The sequence below is a fragment of the Chrysemys picta genome, chromosome 7 (genome assembly GCF_011386835.1).
Source record: "Chrysemys picta bellii isolate R12L10 chromosome 7, ASM1138683v2, whole genome shotgun sequence".
Lineage (NCBI taxonomy): Eukaryota > Metazoa > Chordata > Testudines > Emydidae > Chrysemys > Chrysemys picta.
In genome coordinates, this window is record NC_088797.1 from 106,945,429 (window position 1) to 106,962,567 (window position 17,139).

General features: G+C 41.8%; 1 protein-coding gene across 5 annotated transcripts in view; it reads left to right on the plus strand.

Moving 5' to 3' along the window:
- Window positions 1–17,139, plus strand: part of ADAM12 (ADAM metallopeptidase domain 12) — a 319,646-nt gene that overhangs the window by 225,446 nt on the left and 77,061 nt on the right. For all 5 annotated transcript variants that reach the window (XR_010589306.1, XM_042855394.2, XM_005281905.5 and 2 more), the window contains 3 exons: window positions 1,161–1,330; window positions 3,162–3,246; window positions 11,291–11,439. Coding sequence is in view for 4 of the 5 variants with exons in the window: in XM_042855394.2 (XP_042711328.2) it covers window positions 1,161–1,330; window positions 3,162–3,246; window positions 11,291–11,439 (404 nt within the window). In the remaining variant the exon portion in view is untranslated. The remainder of the gene's footprint in view (window positions 1–1,160; window positions 1,331–3,161; window positions 3,247–11,290; window positions 11,440–17,139) is intronic.

The window sequence follows — 17,139 nt, forward strand, 5'->3', positions numbered from 1 at the left end:
TAAATATACTATATACACCAGGATTCTTCAGGATGAAAGGAATTGTATAATGTTCAGTGTTGTTAATAAGAGCTTCTTGAACACAAACCAGCCACCAGGTAAAATGGGATTAAAGCTTACAGTACTGTGCCATATGTTCAGAAAACCTAGGAGAGTCCAGTAATGGAATTGTGACTGACAGAGTCTGATTTAACTGAGAACTTATCAACTGGTATCGCAAAACTCTTACTCAAGGTCAGGCAATTCTAGATTAAAAACAAGCTGCTGGACAGAGCTCAGCTTGTTCTGTAACTGTGTTGCTGACTTATTAAAGGAAGGAGGGAGTTTATTTGCTACCTATTTGAAACTAATTTTGCATGTTATATTCATTTTGGCTTCAGTTTATGCTCTCAGTGAATTGCACTGCTACCCAAATGACTGCAAAACATACAAATCAGACAAAGATGCTGTATATGCCTGGTTTTGTTTGGACTGTAAGACATAACCCTGCTAGAATGGTCCCTGGCCTAGTAGGTATTCTCCATACTAGACTTATTTTCCTAAAATTTCCTGCCATTGCTGTCACTAGTGCAAGTTTATCAATGGTGGGGTCTCTATTATAGATAAGGTAGCCATTGATATTAGAACCACTTTGTCATCTAGACCTGCTATGAGCAGGATTAGATGACTCTGGCAACTGGCATTTTAGTTACAAGTCTATACTAGCACTCCCACCAGTTGTGTTGCATTGGTGGTAGCAACAAAGGGAAATGTTTGGAGTCACTTGGACTTGCAGTGAATTTGTTTGGAAATTAATTGGATATGGAAGCCTGTTGCACTTTGGAGGAATGTACCAACCTCGGCCAGGACATGGAGATTCTACCACGAGGCCTGCTGAGAGTTTTAATGTTTTTCCTGAATGTTTCCTGGATAGTTAGCCATGGTCCGATCTCTTTCTCTGGGTCATGGCAATGTTTTGTCTGATGCCAGTGATTTCAGGTGTTTGTTTATGTGGATACACATTGTACTCTCCTCTTCCACCCTAAGAGGAAAGGTTTTTTCCTGGGACCAAATAGATTTCTGAGAGGATTGTGTGAACATTATGATTTTGTTAACATGCACTGATTTAACACATTCCTCTAAAATAGGATGTAGAAAGATTCATTTGTTTGCCTCGCTAGTTCTACAGGCCATTAAATATTCGAGTAGCCCTGGTTGGAGTGGAGGTGTGGAATGACATGGATAAGTGCTCTATAACACAAGACCCCTTCACCAGCCTCCATGAGTTTCTGGATTGGAGAAAGCTGAAACTACTACCTCGTAAACCCCATGACAATGCACAACTAGTGAGGTATAGCCAGCGATGTATTTAATATTTGCATGACTATTGGCTGGGGTTTCCAGGAACTGAGAATCATCATACAAAGTTCTGTTACTTTTTTTTTTTGTTAAAATATTTGGGTGATTGTGTTTTTGAAAGCAAAAAGCAGCCCTCCATCCTTCACAAGCTCACAATTTCTTCCCAGGACCCTGCATTAGTGTGGGAAGATGCTATGTCAGCTTCCTCACACACTTCTGCAAAAAACTATTACTCATGGGCCTCCTCTGAGCAGCATCTGTGTAGAATTGTGCCTAGAGCACAGTCACACAAACACTTACGCACATGCCTAACATTAAGTGTGTGAGTAATCTCACTGAAGTTAATTGGACCACTCACATGCTTACAATTAAGCATGTGTGTAACTGTTTGCAGGACTTTTGCCTAGTTTTATCAGTTTTAACAGACCAGGGCCTTGATCCAAAGTCTGTTGAACTCAATTAAAGACTCCCCTTATTTATTATTAATTATTATTATTTATTATTGTAGCATCAAGAAGCCCTAGTCATGGATCAGGACCCTACTGTGCCAGGCACTGTACAAACACAGAACAAAAAGACATTCCTTGCCCCCACAGACCTAGATTGAGATCACCAAGTTCATTTTTACAGTAGAACCTTGATTTTACAAACACTAGTCTTGTGAATGACCAGTTATACTAACCATTTTTGCAGATGGAAAAAAATATCACATAACAAAAGTGTTGTCTACAAAGAACAAGTCAATATCCCTTCACATTCCATTCCTTCAGTGCATTGGAAGTTGCTTTGCAAGAGGTCTGAAAGACATAAGAAAGTGATGTAGTCCACTATTCTGCAACTTATGCATTCCTATTGTAATTTTGAGATGTTCAATTTTATGAACTTTTCAATTTTTAGAACTCCTCAGTTCATAATGTAAGGGTTCTACTGTATTTGTGACTTAAATATAATGAGAAGCCTGTCATTGTATAACTTGACAAAGTGGATGAGGTAATATCCTGGGACATACATGGCTACAACAACACTGCAAAAATTATATGGCTTAGACTGATTTATTTTCTACAAACAAGTGTTCAAAGGTATAATGACAAAATCTTCCATTGGCCATAATGACAATCAGATCAAGAAAGTATATTTTATACAGAGAATATTTATACTTGACCAGAGCTAGTATATGTTTTCTCTTAATTATTTTAATTTAGTAGACAACAATAAGTTGAAAGATCAAACATTCACAGTTGAATGACTCTTAGCAATTAAAGCAAAAATATATTGAGGCATTCAGTATTTTACTTGAAGTATAGGAGGATGTCTTCCAAATTGTTGCAATATCATTAATTGCTCTGTAAATACAAAAATCTTTTGGTTGGATTAATGAATTTTAGGGTACACCTTATAGCTAATAAATTATAAATTTGCACTGTGTTTATTGACACTTGCGTGAACTGCAAGCATGTCTATGTATGTGCATTTCCCAAGTTAAATTGTAATGGCAGTTTTCAGTTGTTGGCATGGTTCTAATATATTGTATTCCAAAAAAAAAAAAAAAAAAAAAGTCCTACTACATCAGAAACTCCAGAGGATGCTCAAATGCATCTTTCATATAGCTGGGATTCTGTCATTGTCAGTTCCACAGATTTGCATGACTAATTTCTGATCCTCATTGTTTTCAACTTTCAATGTCTGGAGCTGGCATTTTGAAAATGGGATCGTTGCCTGAGACTGGCAGGAAAAAGAAGTTATAAAATATTAGGATCCTCTCATTTTGCATTAAATGGTGATTCTGTGGTTTGTCTTCTTCCCCTCCTCCCCCCACCCTTCAGTGGGGTGTACTTCCAAGGGACTACCATCGGCATGGCACCTATAATGAGCATGTGCACTGCAGAGCAGTCTGGAGGAGTTGTTATGGTAAGTATCGGGAGCACAAAAGTTGAATTTGGTCCATCTTGTGCAAAAAGTTTCCATGAGTTATATAATACTGTATCTTGTCATGGAAAGTCTGCTTTTTAGTACTGTTTTCAATCTAAACTCTTGTTTTGTCTACATCTACATACAGTGTATGTATATTTGTTTTAAGTATCATATCTCATAGTGAATGAAATAATACCTTGTATTAAAATATGGTTTAGCCTCTTTATAGAAATCCTTGAAATCAATGGGAGCATTCACTGGGTTATGAGCGTTTGCAGGATTAGGATAGAAATGAACAAGTTTGCTGTGCATATATGGCTATGTGCAATGAAAGCCTCTCATAAATCTTTGATAAGAAATAATAGTTTAAAATACTGCATTTACTATGCACCAAGGATATACATTTACAAAGCCTCCAGTGTAATAGTTTATTTTTCATGTTTCTAGTAAAGTGGTTTTACTATAATTGTCAGACTTCAAGCACAATCTACACTAGCAACAGTGGCAACATTCATGTTAACTACATTTCTCTCACAAAGGGTTTTACTGTTGCTTTTGTTGTCAGCTTCCAGACATGTGAGTAATACACATAATTCATGAGTTAGAACATTTTGGCCTTTATCAGAACTTGTCACCGGTGATAAATGCAACATAATTACATGTCCAAATAAAGAAAAGATGCACCGAAACCAATACAAACATTGAAATGCTGATTTAAGCTAGCTACTCAGTTCATAAGATCCCCTGTTGTGTTGAGTTATTTAAGGATCTTAAAATAAAATATTGTTTTATATACTACACTTGGCATATACAGTAGGTTCTGGACTGGCATGCAGAACTATTGTTGATTTCACTGAAAGTTACATGCATTGAAAGACCTCAGAATATTGGTATAGTGGGAGCTGTTAACCTGAAGGACCATCCTCAGTTGAATTCCTTGCTTTCTTCCTTTTAAACTATCTCCTACCCAGTATTCCCATGCTGTGTTACATTGTATTTTAATGCAAAGTTTTACCTTGTTCACTACGAAAGTTCACTCTATTAACAAAAAATAAATTCCTTTATTCAACTAGTCAAATTACAGAAATGAATGTCTCTTTAAAATGTTTGTGGGGTTATGGGTATTAGGCTGATAAATAATACTTCATGTTTTCTAGAATTAAACAAAGAGTGCTCTAGAAACCATGGGCCAGGTTGTGCAGCTTTATTCACATTGAGTAGTACCCTACTTCTTAAGGAGTCCCACTGAAATAAATGAAAGCACTTGAAGTCCTACTTAATGTAATTTTTGCACAATCTTGGCCCTAAGTGCTTTTCTAATTTTTTAGCTAAATCTTCCTGAAAAACAGACAGTTAGCCCAAAACAAAACAAAAACCCACAACCAAACCAAATCACAAGCACTGAAATTTAACTCCTGTATAAAAATGAAATACACAAAAAACAAAACTTCAGAAAGAAGGATGTGTAGGTGAATTAATCAGTGGTTTCTAACCCTAGAGTCTACAGCGCCCAAACTGTCCAACACATGGCACATATTCATGTACATGCTCTTTGTAATGCTACACGCCCTTCTCCAAAAGAGCTCCCACCACTCTGGAAGTACATTTCTAAGTACAGAGGTGGTGGAAGTCACTATATACCAAATAATCTGTGAATATCAAAAGGGGGAAGGATCATAGAATCATAGGACTGGAAGGGACCTTGAGAGATCATCTAATCCAGTCCCCTGCACTCATGGCAGGACTAAGTATTATCTAGACCAGGGGTTGGCAACCTACGGCACGCGTGCCAAAGGTGGCACTCAAGCCAATTTTTAATGGCACGTTGCTGCCAACCGAGGTCCTGGCCACCGGCCCCACTCAGCCCGCTGCCGGCCTGGGTGAAAGAAACCCCAGGACGGCAGCGGGCTGAGCAGGGCCAGTGGCTGGGACCCCAGGCTGGCAGCGGGCTGAGTGGGGCCAGTGGCCGGGACCCCAGAGCAGTGGCAGGCTGAGCGGCTCAGCCCGCTGCCGGTCTGGAGTCCCAGCTGCCGGCCCCACTCAGCCCGCTGCTCTCCAACAGGGAGTTCCTCCAGGAAGGGCAGGCAGTCGCCAGGCAGGGATTCTTCCCCGCGAGTTAGCGGAAAGGCACCTCGGTGATCCTGGATGTGAGTTCCGAAGCCCCTGCCCACAGGGCTCAGGGAGCACTGCGGGGACTGGGCTCTGGGAGGTAGCTGCGTTAGGGCTCCCAGATGCTGCATGAGCGGCTTGTGCAACTCTCTCCTGGCCCCTGGACTTTAAAGGGGGAGCCTGGACTGGTGCAAGACGCCACGAGTCGCAACTGACCCCCCTCTTTGCAGGGCCCCGCTGCCACCTCATGCTCCCACTCTCCTCTCCCCTTCTCTGGCACTGCATCAGCCCAGGAGGGGGCCATGCCTCTGGCGCCCCTGAGCCGGCCGGGCAGCGGTGGGCTTTGGGGGTTTTGCAGCCTCTGGAAAGAGCAGCTGGAGACAGGGAGGCTCTTGCTGTGTCTGTGCATCCTAACACCGTGGCACTTCAGCTCGGGCAAGAGTGGCCTCCTGTCTGGGCAGCTTTCAGCCCCCAGGAGAGTTCAGGTTTAAAATGCACAAACTGCGGTGTGATCTGGGTAGGTCTTGCATCGCAGGGGATCTGCATCTCAAAGGGGAAGGCAGTGGGGAGTGCAGTGGTCCCTAGAAGCAGCCCTATGAGTTTTTTGGGGAGCAGGGACCCGAGTCTCAAGAGCGCTTGTGAGAGCTCCAGTCCCTGCTGTGTCCGTTTCATGTCAGGAATTACAGCTGAGCTGCTTCTCTGAGCCATTGGCATCACCGAAAGGGAGAAGCTGAAACTCCCCTGGGCACGGTGCCAATAAGAGTATTCGGTGCCCAGGTTCCTGTGAAAGAACCTCCTAATGTTCCTTTATGTGGTAGCAGCGTCCCCCTTCCCTCCTCTCCCTCCCCCCCCCCCCCCACCCTGTTGCTGGTACAGTCACTGCTTTTCCTCTTAAATTCACATGCTACCTTCTTCTGAACTTGAAAAGTATCTGGGGTGTTTGTGTGGATCAATATTGCAGGGAGAGATGGGAGCCAGAAAGGGCAAAATCTATATGGACCGTCCATTTAGATCAGCGGTAGGCAACCTGTGGCACGCGTGCCGAAAGCAGCACATGAGCTGATTTTCAGTGGCACTTGCACTGCCTGGATCCTGGCCACCGGTCCGGGGGGCTCTGCATTTTAATTTAATTTTAAATGAAGTTTCTTAAATACTTTTAAAACCTTATTTACTTTACATACAACAATAGTTTAGTTATATATTATAGACTTAGAGAAAGAGACCTTCTAAAAACGTTAACATGTATGACTGGCACGTGAAACATTAAACTAGAGTGAATAAATGAAGACTCGGCACACCACTTCTGAAAGGTTGCCGACCCCTGATCTAGACCATCCCTGACGGTGTTTGTCTAACCTGCTCTTAAAAATCTCCAATGATGGAGATTCCATAACCTCCCTAGGCAATTTATTCCAGTGCTTAACCACCCTGACAGTTAGGAAGTTTCGTCCAATCTAAACCTCCCTTGCAGCAATTTAAGCCCATTGCTTCTTGTCCTATCCTCAGAGGTTAAGAAGAACAATTTTTCTCCCTCCTCCTTGTAACAACCTTTTATGTACTTGAAAACTGTTATCATGTCCCCTCTCAGTCTTCTCTTTTCCAGACTAAACAAACCCAATTTTTTCAATCTTCCCTCATAGGTCATGTTTTATAGACCTTTAATCAGGGCCAGCTCCAGGCACCAGCCTGGCAAGCAGGTGCTTGGGGTGGCCGCTCCGGAGAGGGGCGGCATGTCCAGCTATTCAGCGGTAATTTGGCGGACGGTCCCTCACTCCCGCTTGGAGCGAAGGACCTCCCACCGAATTGCCGCCGTAGATCGTGATCTCGGCTTTTTTTTTTTTTTTTTTGGCTGCTTGGGGTGGCCAAAACCCTGGAACCGGCCCTGGCTTTAATAATTTTTGTTGCTCTTCTCTGGACTTTCTCCAATTTGACCACATCTTTCCTGAAATGTGGCGCCCAGAACTGGACACAATACTCTAGTTGAGGCCTAATCAGCATGGAGTAGAGCGGAATAATTATTTCTCGTGTCTTGCTTACAACACTCCTGCTAGTACATCCCAGAATGATGTTCACTTTTTTTGCAATAGTGTTACACTGTTGACTCATATTTAGCAGTACTCCTTCCTAGGCAGTCATTTCCCATTTTGTATGTGTGAAACTGATTTTTCCTTCCCAAGTGGAGTGCTTTGCATTTGTCCTTATTGAATTTCATCCTATTTACTTCAGACTATTTCTCCACTTTGTCCAGAGCATTTTGAATTATATCCTGTCCTCCAAAACACTTGCAACCCCTCCCAGCTTGGTATCATCCACAAACTTTATAAGTTACTCTCTATGCTATTATCTAAATCATTGATGAAGATATTGAACAGAACCGGACCCAGAACTGATCCCTGCTGGATCTCACTCATTATGCCTTTCCAGCATGACTGTGAACCACTGATAACTACTCTCTGGGAGTGGTTTTCCAGCTAGTTATGCACCCACCTTATAGTAGCTCCATCTAGGTTGCATTTCCCTAGTTTGTTTATGAGACGGTCATGCGAGACAATATCAAAAGCTTTACTAAAGTCAAGATCTGCCACTTCCCTCCTATCCACAAGGCTTGTTACCCTGTCAAAGAAAGTTATCATCCTTGTCTGGTCTGATTTTTCTGTCTGCACCCTTATTCAAATCTAATATCTAATCTATCTTGGTTCTTTTATCATGCCTCTCTGAGCACCTGTCCTGCTCTATACATTCTAGGTGGTTTGATTCTCTTTGTGATAGATGAGGCTCATATTTTCCATGAATATTAATGCAAGCTAAGTGTAAAGGTAAAATGTTGCTTTCTTGCTCAGACATATTCTGCTGTACACACTCAGGCAAAACACGGTTCGCTTGAATGGGAAGTACAGAATTGAGCCACTGAGATTTATTTAATTTAAGAAACACCTCAGTGGAAAGTATTTTTTGTAAATGTCCCGGTTTACAACTTAATGAGCCTGCCTGGAGTCAGTTCTAGGACTGAGGTGCTAGTCTGCAGCAGCATTAGACAAAGTTATTTTATTATTAATGTTCAAGCTGAATCTCAGTGGAATGCAGCAGAGTTCAGTTGAAAGCAACTGCATATTTGGTATAACAGCCTATAACGTGTTCAACAGGAGAAGATTTCCTGTTTGGCGATTGTGAAACTGTTTGCTAATGACTTTTACTACTGAACTTAACGTAAAAAAATGTAGAGGAATAAATCAAAGCCTCATTCCTCGTAAGTCTATTCATTTCTCAAGTGCTGCTGAGCTTAAATAGTCTCACTATCAAACTTGGCATATTACTGTTTGTTTGGATAGTCTTAATTTATGCTGTTTTCCAATAACCTCTTTTGCTGAGACATCACATTCTTTGTCTTTAAAAACCCACTCTAGAAACCTGATAGCATTCAGAATGATCCAAGCAAGTAATGAGAACCGCATGGGCTGTAATAATTATATTTCAGATCATTTCTTGTTCTAATTTGGTCATGGACCTTGCAAATCATTATTTTAAAAATTATTATCTTAGGGGATGTTGAAATAAGAAGAATCTCACTGTTTGTGCAGAGAAATGGCTGTGAGCATGAAAGTAACAGCTGGGTTCTGTAATAGGGTGGCCCCGTACTGAGCACCCCCTCGTGGCGAGGGGTCACTCTGCAGAGCCCTGCCTCTGTTTCCCCCTCTTGAGGGCCTCTTACACAGGCTCTCCACACTTTTTCTGTGGTCAAAGAACCCCTCCTTGCAGGTCTGGGTTTATTCACAGAAAATCATTCAAATCAAAACTCAAACTCCCAAATTGACATCCAACAGACAAATGTTTCTCTTCCTACTCCCATGCCTCCCTGCCTGGAGAACTTTTGCACTCTCTCCCCTGCTTGCTCAGGGTCTCTCCTGACTTAACAGGCTACTCCCAGCCCTTCCTGGCTGGAGTCTTAGTCCCAAAACCCAACAATCTCTGCTCTCCCTGAACATCTCCCCCACCTCCACTGCAGCTTCCAGTTGCTCTTTATAGGAGAATCACCTGATCCCCTCTCTAGTGGGTCTCATGCTCTAATCGGAGCTGGCTTAGCCACAGGCTTTCCAGTCCCTGGGGCAAGCCACCCTGTTCCAGGCTCAGTTTATTGTCTCTCTAAGTTGTTCAGGATTTGAAGAAAGTTCTAAATGTTGACCACAGCTAAAAGTGAATGCGGCTGCGACAGATCCCTAATTTAAAGACATGACTTCTGTGCTGCTTTGTTAAAATGTGTGGACATTACATCATTGTCCTGTCAATCTGCAGCCCTGTTTTACTTTTGCTTCTTCTGTGGAGTCAGTGTAATTACAGCTATTGATTAAATATTTGGGAAATTCAATGCATGCACCCACAGAGATCAATCAAACTAGATATTAAGACATCTTGGTGTGTAACTAAGTGTCATGAGAGAATATTTTTTAAAAACCATTATAAATGTACATGTGTGCACACTGCAGTTTGCCATAATAACAAACAAACAAAAAAATTAGCTGTTTAGCTTCCCCTAAAACAGCCATTTTAAAATACAATGATACACACACAGTTTCAAGCACAAGTAGAATTTTAGCAACAACATTTTTGTATTAAATATTGCAAGATTCAGGAAAGCCTGAAATGAGAGCACTTTTTTGTTGTTTGTTTTGAAGATAAAATTCCTTGAATTTACTCCATGAGCCAAATAACAGTGGCCATTTGCCTTCTGAAAGTATTACATTATTTTTTCAAATGTGCTTTCTACCTGAGAATTGATTGGTGTACTAAAATATTAGCGAGCTGAAAAAGGAATCTATAAAATCTAAACCAAATCATTTATTAAGGGCTTCTCTTATATAAGGCTGATGTTTTAGACTCTTTTTTACCTTTCACTTTTGTTTAGTCCTAAGGCTGGCTAAGACAATAACAGAAGACTTCTTTAAGCTGAATATATTCATTTATGCTTTTAAAGCAGGCAGCAGTACATACTAATTCCATTTACTGACTGATAAAACGTAAATCACGCATTTCTATTACATGTTTTATGCCTTTTGGGAGAGCTTTTATAAGAAAGATGGGTTTTTTTTCCCAAGGAAAGTGATTGATGTCATACAGAGCTTTGTGGAAAGATCTCTTTTATTCAAGGCCAGGCCAAAACATTAATCTGATCAGTAGCCCCTAACCAAACCACACAGTGCATTTCTCAGAAACATTTGTTTGGGAAAACAACATTCTCACAAGGATCAATGCCAGTGTTTCTATTTTTTTACTTTTACACCAAGTAAAACACTTACAGGAATTAACTAGAGGCCACCTGAGGACTTTGTCTTTTTTACTTTTTTAATTAAAAATGAGGTCCTGTAAAATGGTTGCTTGAGCTCACAGCTGCTATAATTTCTGCTTCAGCTTAGTAATGGATGTTAGAGACAAAGCCAAACCTCTTCACAGCACTGTGGGGATTGAGCTCCTGAAGTGCAGGATTTTCTGCCCTCTTTCTCCCAGTCCCTCCTCTTATGCCACTGTCGTCCCCATCCTTCAAGATATGTGCAAATCATTTTCTGCTGTTTATGCGATATCCAAATTCTTGGACATAAAATGGGCAGGGGTTACGAGAAAATTTCTAGCTATCGAAGAGAGACTACGAAGCTAGTCAAAGCTGCCTCAGCTATCTGAATGCCTAGTTGCCATAAGGAATTGGGTGCCCCAATACCACAGGCTACTTTGATAATCCCAACGTAAATGGCTTGTTGAGGGAAGGGAGGATGTTGATCATTTGTAATTTTATCCATCTAGCAGCAATAGAGTACCTGCAATTATAATGGAGAGGCTTATAAAACAATTTAGGATATCGAGGATGGATCTAAACGTGTATTCTTTTGTCAGTCATTCTTTCTTGTACATGGTTCACGGTTCTTTTTTTTTTTGTTTCTTTGAGGATCATTCAGACAGCCCTCTTGGTGCAGCCGTAACCCTTGCTCATGAGCTGGGCCACAACTTTGGGATGAATCATGATACCCTGGAGAGGGGCTGTACCTGCAAAGCATCTACTGATAAAGGTGGCTGTATCATGAACCCCTCTACTGGGTAAGTGCAAACATTAGTAAGCGTTAGTTGGTGGGGAGGAAATTATGCTGTAGTTTGTTATCTCGGGAAGCTTTTGAGTAAAAGTTTACACAATGAGGCCAGTCAAAGCTTCCCACAAAAACCCCTCCACAAGTAGAAACAATAAAACTTGTTAGCAGAGCAAAATTTGCCATGTTGAGTTCTCTAGTGTGGAAGAGAGAAAAATGCCATGAGAAGCAATGAATTGTTTGTCGTTTTGAACAACCCCTGTTATACTACAGTGCAGGCATTGTTATCAGAACTTCCACTACTGTCATCTTGCCAGTGTGACATCACAAATAATCATAAGGGGGAATGACCAGAATAAAGGCCATGACCAAAATTAGTATGTAGGAAATAAAGTGTTAGGCTTTCTGTTATTTCACTTTTGGTGAAGTTCATTCCTGTGCAGAAGATCAGCACAAGCATGATGCACCACATAAGTCCTAACTTAACCCTGTTTTGAAGAAGACTGAAATGGGATGTGAATGCTATGTAGGCTTTGCATGGGGTGAGGGGTGAACTCTACCTGTATTTTTTGCAGCTATACTAGCATGAGCTGTAAACAAATCAGATCTCATAAGCTAAGCAGAGTCAGGCCTATTCAGTATTTGGATGGGAGTCTTCTGAGGGAAAAAACAAGGCAATCTAGGAAGTTATGGTGATGAATCAATAGGCAACACTCTTCTTTCTGAGTCAATACTGAGGAGATACTCAAGCATGGTGTTAGGAGGCTGCTGCTGACAGCCTGACCTTTTATGGACATCAAAGATACAATGGTGTTTTCTACAAGAGGTCTTGGACTTCTGGCCCAGTTCACTAATTACAGCCTGTTCTACAATATTAGAAACTGAAACACCCAGCGTTGGATGTGCATCTGTTTTGTCATCCATATTCTGTATCTGTGGGCTTTTTTGTATATTTTACTCTGTCTGTCAGTTACGAAGCTTTTCAGTGTTAGGATTTGTGACCATGCTCAGGGCTCTTTCGTCTCTGCTGGTGCAGTGACTGCATATTTCTTGGAAAGGAGGTAGGAGAGGAGAGGGAGTGTCATGCAGGAGAGCTCCCTGCTGATCAGCCAAACAGCAGCTTTGGCATCTGCTTCAAAGGCAAACTGTCATCCTTGTTCAGAAAAGAAAAAGGTGCTGGCTAGTGGCCAGTCATAGCAACCTAGGGGACAAACAATGAAAAGAGATTGGTGTGTTTGTGGGGGGAAGGGAGCGATTTCTAAAGTTTTGCATAAGAAAAATAGCTTGGCTTTTCTAAAACAATAGGTAATAAATATCCTTGCAGAGTTCTGTTCAGCAGCACATCACAGCTATTACACACACTAAAAAAACAAACTGAAATTGGCAACATGACCATGAGGAGTGCTAATGTGATTGGTAACTCCTGACTTCATATCTGCAATGAATAGACAGATTTTATATCTTAGTGCCTGAATGATATACACAACCTTTAACGATCAGCCAAATTAGTATTTGTGCACCTGGTCACCCCGCAGCTTCAGAAGAAACAAGAGGGTCCCACGGGAAGAAACCTCATGAAGTTTTCCCCAAGTTATTCTGTCAGTTTGCCCTACCTCTATGGATTAGGGAGCAGTGCTATGCACAGAATTCTGTAGGTCCACACAGGACCCCTGTGTCTCTACGTTGGCTCTGCAGCCCTCTGCCCCTATGGGCTCGCTGACTGCTCAGGTCCATTAACTGCTAGGGTGTCCCCTAGCAACCACAAGTTCTGGGCCTCACCTGCCCTCAATGATGGTTCACCCAACACAGAGCAGGTTGTGAAATAGTTAACATAGCCTCAAGCTGCATTAGCTTTCCACTGGCTTTTATGCTTCTCCTCATCCACCTCCTGGCCCTCCATGGATCTCCAACCTGTGAAGGGCTCTCCTTGGGGGTCTGTTCAGAAGGAGACTATGGGAGGTTGAAAATTAGAGAAGAGCAAGATTATTTAAACTACTAAAACCTTCTCTTTTTATTCATCCAGCTTCTTTCATTTGTTCTTCCTGGGATGCATGATAAGCACTGACTGAAGTGAAAGGTCTCTTTAGACACCATATAACCATGCTATGACATGATAAAAGGCCAGGTCATGGACCATGCAGAGAATAGGTGTCTCTGAACCACCTTTCTGCTCCCCTAATCTTGAGGCCATCCAGAGGCTAGTTTCTCCAGCCATACTTCAGTTGTTCTAAATTATGCCAGCAACGATGGCCCACCAGACAGGAATCACAACTCCCTTTCCTCCATGCTTCTCAGAGGAGCTTGCCCAAAGGCTTTTAATAGTAAAAACATTCTGATTTCTAAGTCCCCCTGGAGGACTAAGTGCATGTTTCTAAAACAAGGCATTTTGGAGTTAGGAGAGAGAGGAGTAAAAGTGAGAACAATTGTCAGAAACCAGAGTACACACAAACTCAACCCTAGGAAGAGATGTGACATTCAGAAATCCAAGGGGATCTGGTTTACTTTTTCTCCTGGAAGGCCCAGTCACATTGGTGACTTGCCGAAGGATTGATGTCTTGGCAAGGTCTGTGAGGGGAACTACAGTGAAGTTCCAGGAAAAATCATCTTTAGTAGCTATGACTAAAAAGGACCACACCACTGGTTTTCTAGTCTTTGGGATGGGAGTATTGCCTGTTGCCTCTGCCTTATCGATGAGGGTTTGTACACACCCATTCCCCACTAGCTACCCCAAATACTTGGTTTCTTGCTTGCCCACCTGGCACTTTTTCGGGGTTTGCGGTGAGATTGACCTCCTGGAGGACTGCAGTATTGCAGCCAGATTTTAGAGGTGAATAAGCCACTCTTGGCTGTAGACACAACATCATTTAGAAGTGCCACTGCATAAAAATGGTGAGATCATAATATCTGCTCTGTCAACTTCTGGAAGATGGCTGGGCCCCATGTCACCCAAAGTCATGGTGGAAAGTGGACATAGTGGAACAAGCCTAACAAATTAGCAAAAGCTGTTTTTTTCCTGAGAGTCAGGGGGAAAGAGGAATCTGCCAATATCCCTTGGTCAGATCTAAAATAGTAATATATTGGGTCTGGCTAACACACTCTAGTAAATCATCCACCCGTGGCATAGGGAAGGCATCAAAGCGGGAAATGGCATTTACCTATCTGATGTCCACACAGAAACAGATGGCCCCCTAGAGTTTCAGGAGCAGGACTACCAAGAGTTAAACGATTCCTTGATTACCCCCAGTTTCAACATTAATTCAACTTCCTGAACCAGTACCTTCTTCATCCCTTCTGATATTCAGTAGGATTTCTGTGCCAGCTTGGCCCCTCTTACTATAAGGGAGGTCCACCCTTGTAGCAATGAGAATATGTACTTGAATACCTTCAGGAGGTTACCCATTTTCCCTCACTGTACCATAGTTAGCTGCAGCCCTAGAGCTACCTTCTCAACACTCGCAGGTTCAGGAATCTGGGTCCTAAATCCTCCCCATCATCCTCTGAGGGAATGAAAATACCCTGCTGTGCCCTCTAGGGTTTTTGCAAATTAATATGAAAAATGTGTCTGTTTCTATTTGTCTGGGCACTGCACCTTGTAGTCTACAGGCCCAACCTGCCAGAGTCCCTTGCCACTTAGCCAGGAGCTTGCTCCAGGGAGATCACTTTTTTTGGTGGGGGGAAGGTTATTGACTTACAATGGGAATTTTTAGCCTCTGTCTTTACCTTCAAGCTTAGCTATGAAGTAGCTGCTGCCTGTCTGTAATAAACATTCCAGGAGATATACTTTACAGTCTTATAAAAGAATTCAAACAATATTTTGTTAGTCTAAAATTACCAGTCTGAATATTTACCAAAATATATAATCTCTGGGACTATTCTTATATGTAGGTTACTCGCTGAACCCTGAAATGTTTGCAGGCTTGGAGGCTAAGAGTGTGATCAGTTCAGAAAATGCTAGGTGAATGTTCCCTACCTGGAAAACATTCTCGGAACAGTGGAAACATAAAAAGAAAGAGGATATAAAGAAGCCCAAATACATTCCTAAGGCAGTGTCTGCTTCCAGTATATGTATTCCCTTCCCATCCATGCCCTCTAATTTCTGTTGGTTTAAGCAGGGTGTTACAAAACTATAAAAGAAGAAAAAACTCTCTCAGGCTGAGATTAAGCTTTTTAAAAGGATCAGCCCCAAAGAAGTCTTTATTCAAGAGTTATAAAGGGTAGGAAAAACATAGGTTGGAAGGACAGGCCTCCTGCAGCCTTAATTTTGGAGACACTAATGTGGTTCTGTAATGAAGGAAAATGTTTGAGGTTTTTTTCATTTTAAAGTGATTTCATTAATTATTGCCATCTTCCTTCTTTGAAGAATTTAACATTAAAAACTTGTCTTGGAAATTATTACTTAGTGGAAGCAGCCTCCTGGGATCAGGAACCTAAACTCTGTTGGATCTGTCCATTAATGAGCTTCCTGTAGCTTTTAGTCTTAAAAGGTACCTGAAAGATGTGCATGCAACTTTTGTATGAGCAAGAAATGCTTTAAAGAGTCAAACACTTTAGCAAAGTATATTTGGCGTAATATTCCATCTAGAATTATGGATCAAAAGAGCAACATGGTACCTCTGTTGCCCCAGAGATCCAAATATCATCTAGCAAAAACATACGTCACAGTACAAGAGTGGGGCTTTTATGATAAATAAATTGTATCAACAGAAAAGTGTTTAATAATAAGGCACAATTTCCTTTCTAAGCTTGTCTTTTAATTAGACTTTGTTGCCTCTTTTAGTTCTTTTGAATTTAAACTCTTTTTGAGAGAGGAAGAATGGTGAAAAGCCCAAATGGCGGGTCTAGAGTCTTAATGAGTGCTGGGCATAATAAGAATGGGCTGGAGCCAAAGGGATAGAACTAACTGTGGGGCCGTTCCTGTAGTTCATGTACATTTTATCTTCTTACCAGCTTTAATCTCAGTGGCATAAGTATTAATTTGAAGAAAAAAGCATTTTATAGTTCATATTCCTTAATGTTTCTGTGTTTGGCCTTACGCAGCAGACCCACCTTTCTCCTAGATACAGAAGGAGGGGGTCATTATGGTGACATTTCAATGACAGAAAAGGGGGGAGGTCTAAAAAGCGGCCGCCTTCGAGGCTATGATCCAGTCCTCTTTGTGTCCTGCTGTAGGAGAGGTAAAGATCTCCTTAAAGTCTGCCCCCCAGCCTACTGTGTACTTTATTTCCTATCCAAGTAACTTTACGACAAAATAAGTCCTATTATCCTAGAAATGTGTTGAGCTTCAAGAATAAGGCATAAACAGCCTTTACAGCTGGCAAAGAAAGCTAGCATGCACAGCAAACTGGCCACTTCAGCAATCCGTACTAACCCCACTGCATTACTGCATTCACCATAGAGGGTACAGGTGGGAATTGAGAACCTTCATAGAATCACAGAATATCAGGGTTGGAAGGGGCCTCAGGAGATCATCTAGTCCAACCCCCTGCTCAAAGCAGGACCAATCCCCAACTAAATCAACCCAGCCTGGGCTTTGTCAAGCCTGACCTTAAAAACCTTTAAGGAGGGAGATTCCACCACCTCCCTAGGTAACCCAATCCAATGCTTTACCACCCTGCTAGTGAAAAAGTTTTTACTAATATGCAACCTAAACCTCCCCCACTGCAACTTGAGACCATTACTCCTTGTTCTATCATCTGGTACCACTAAGAACAGT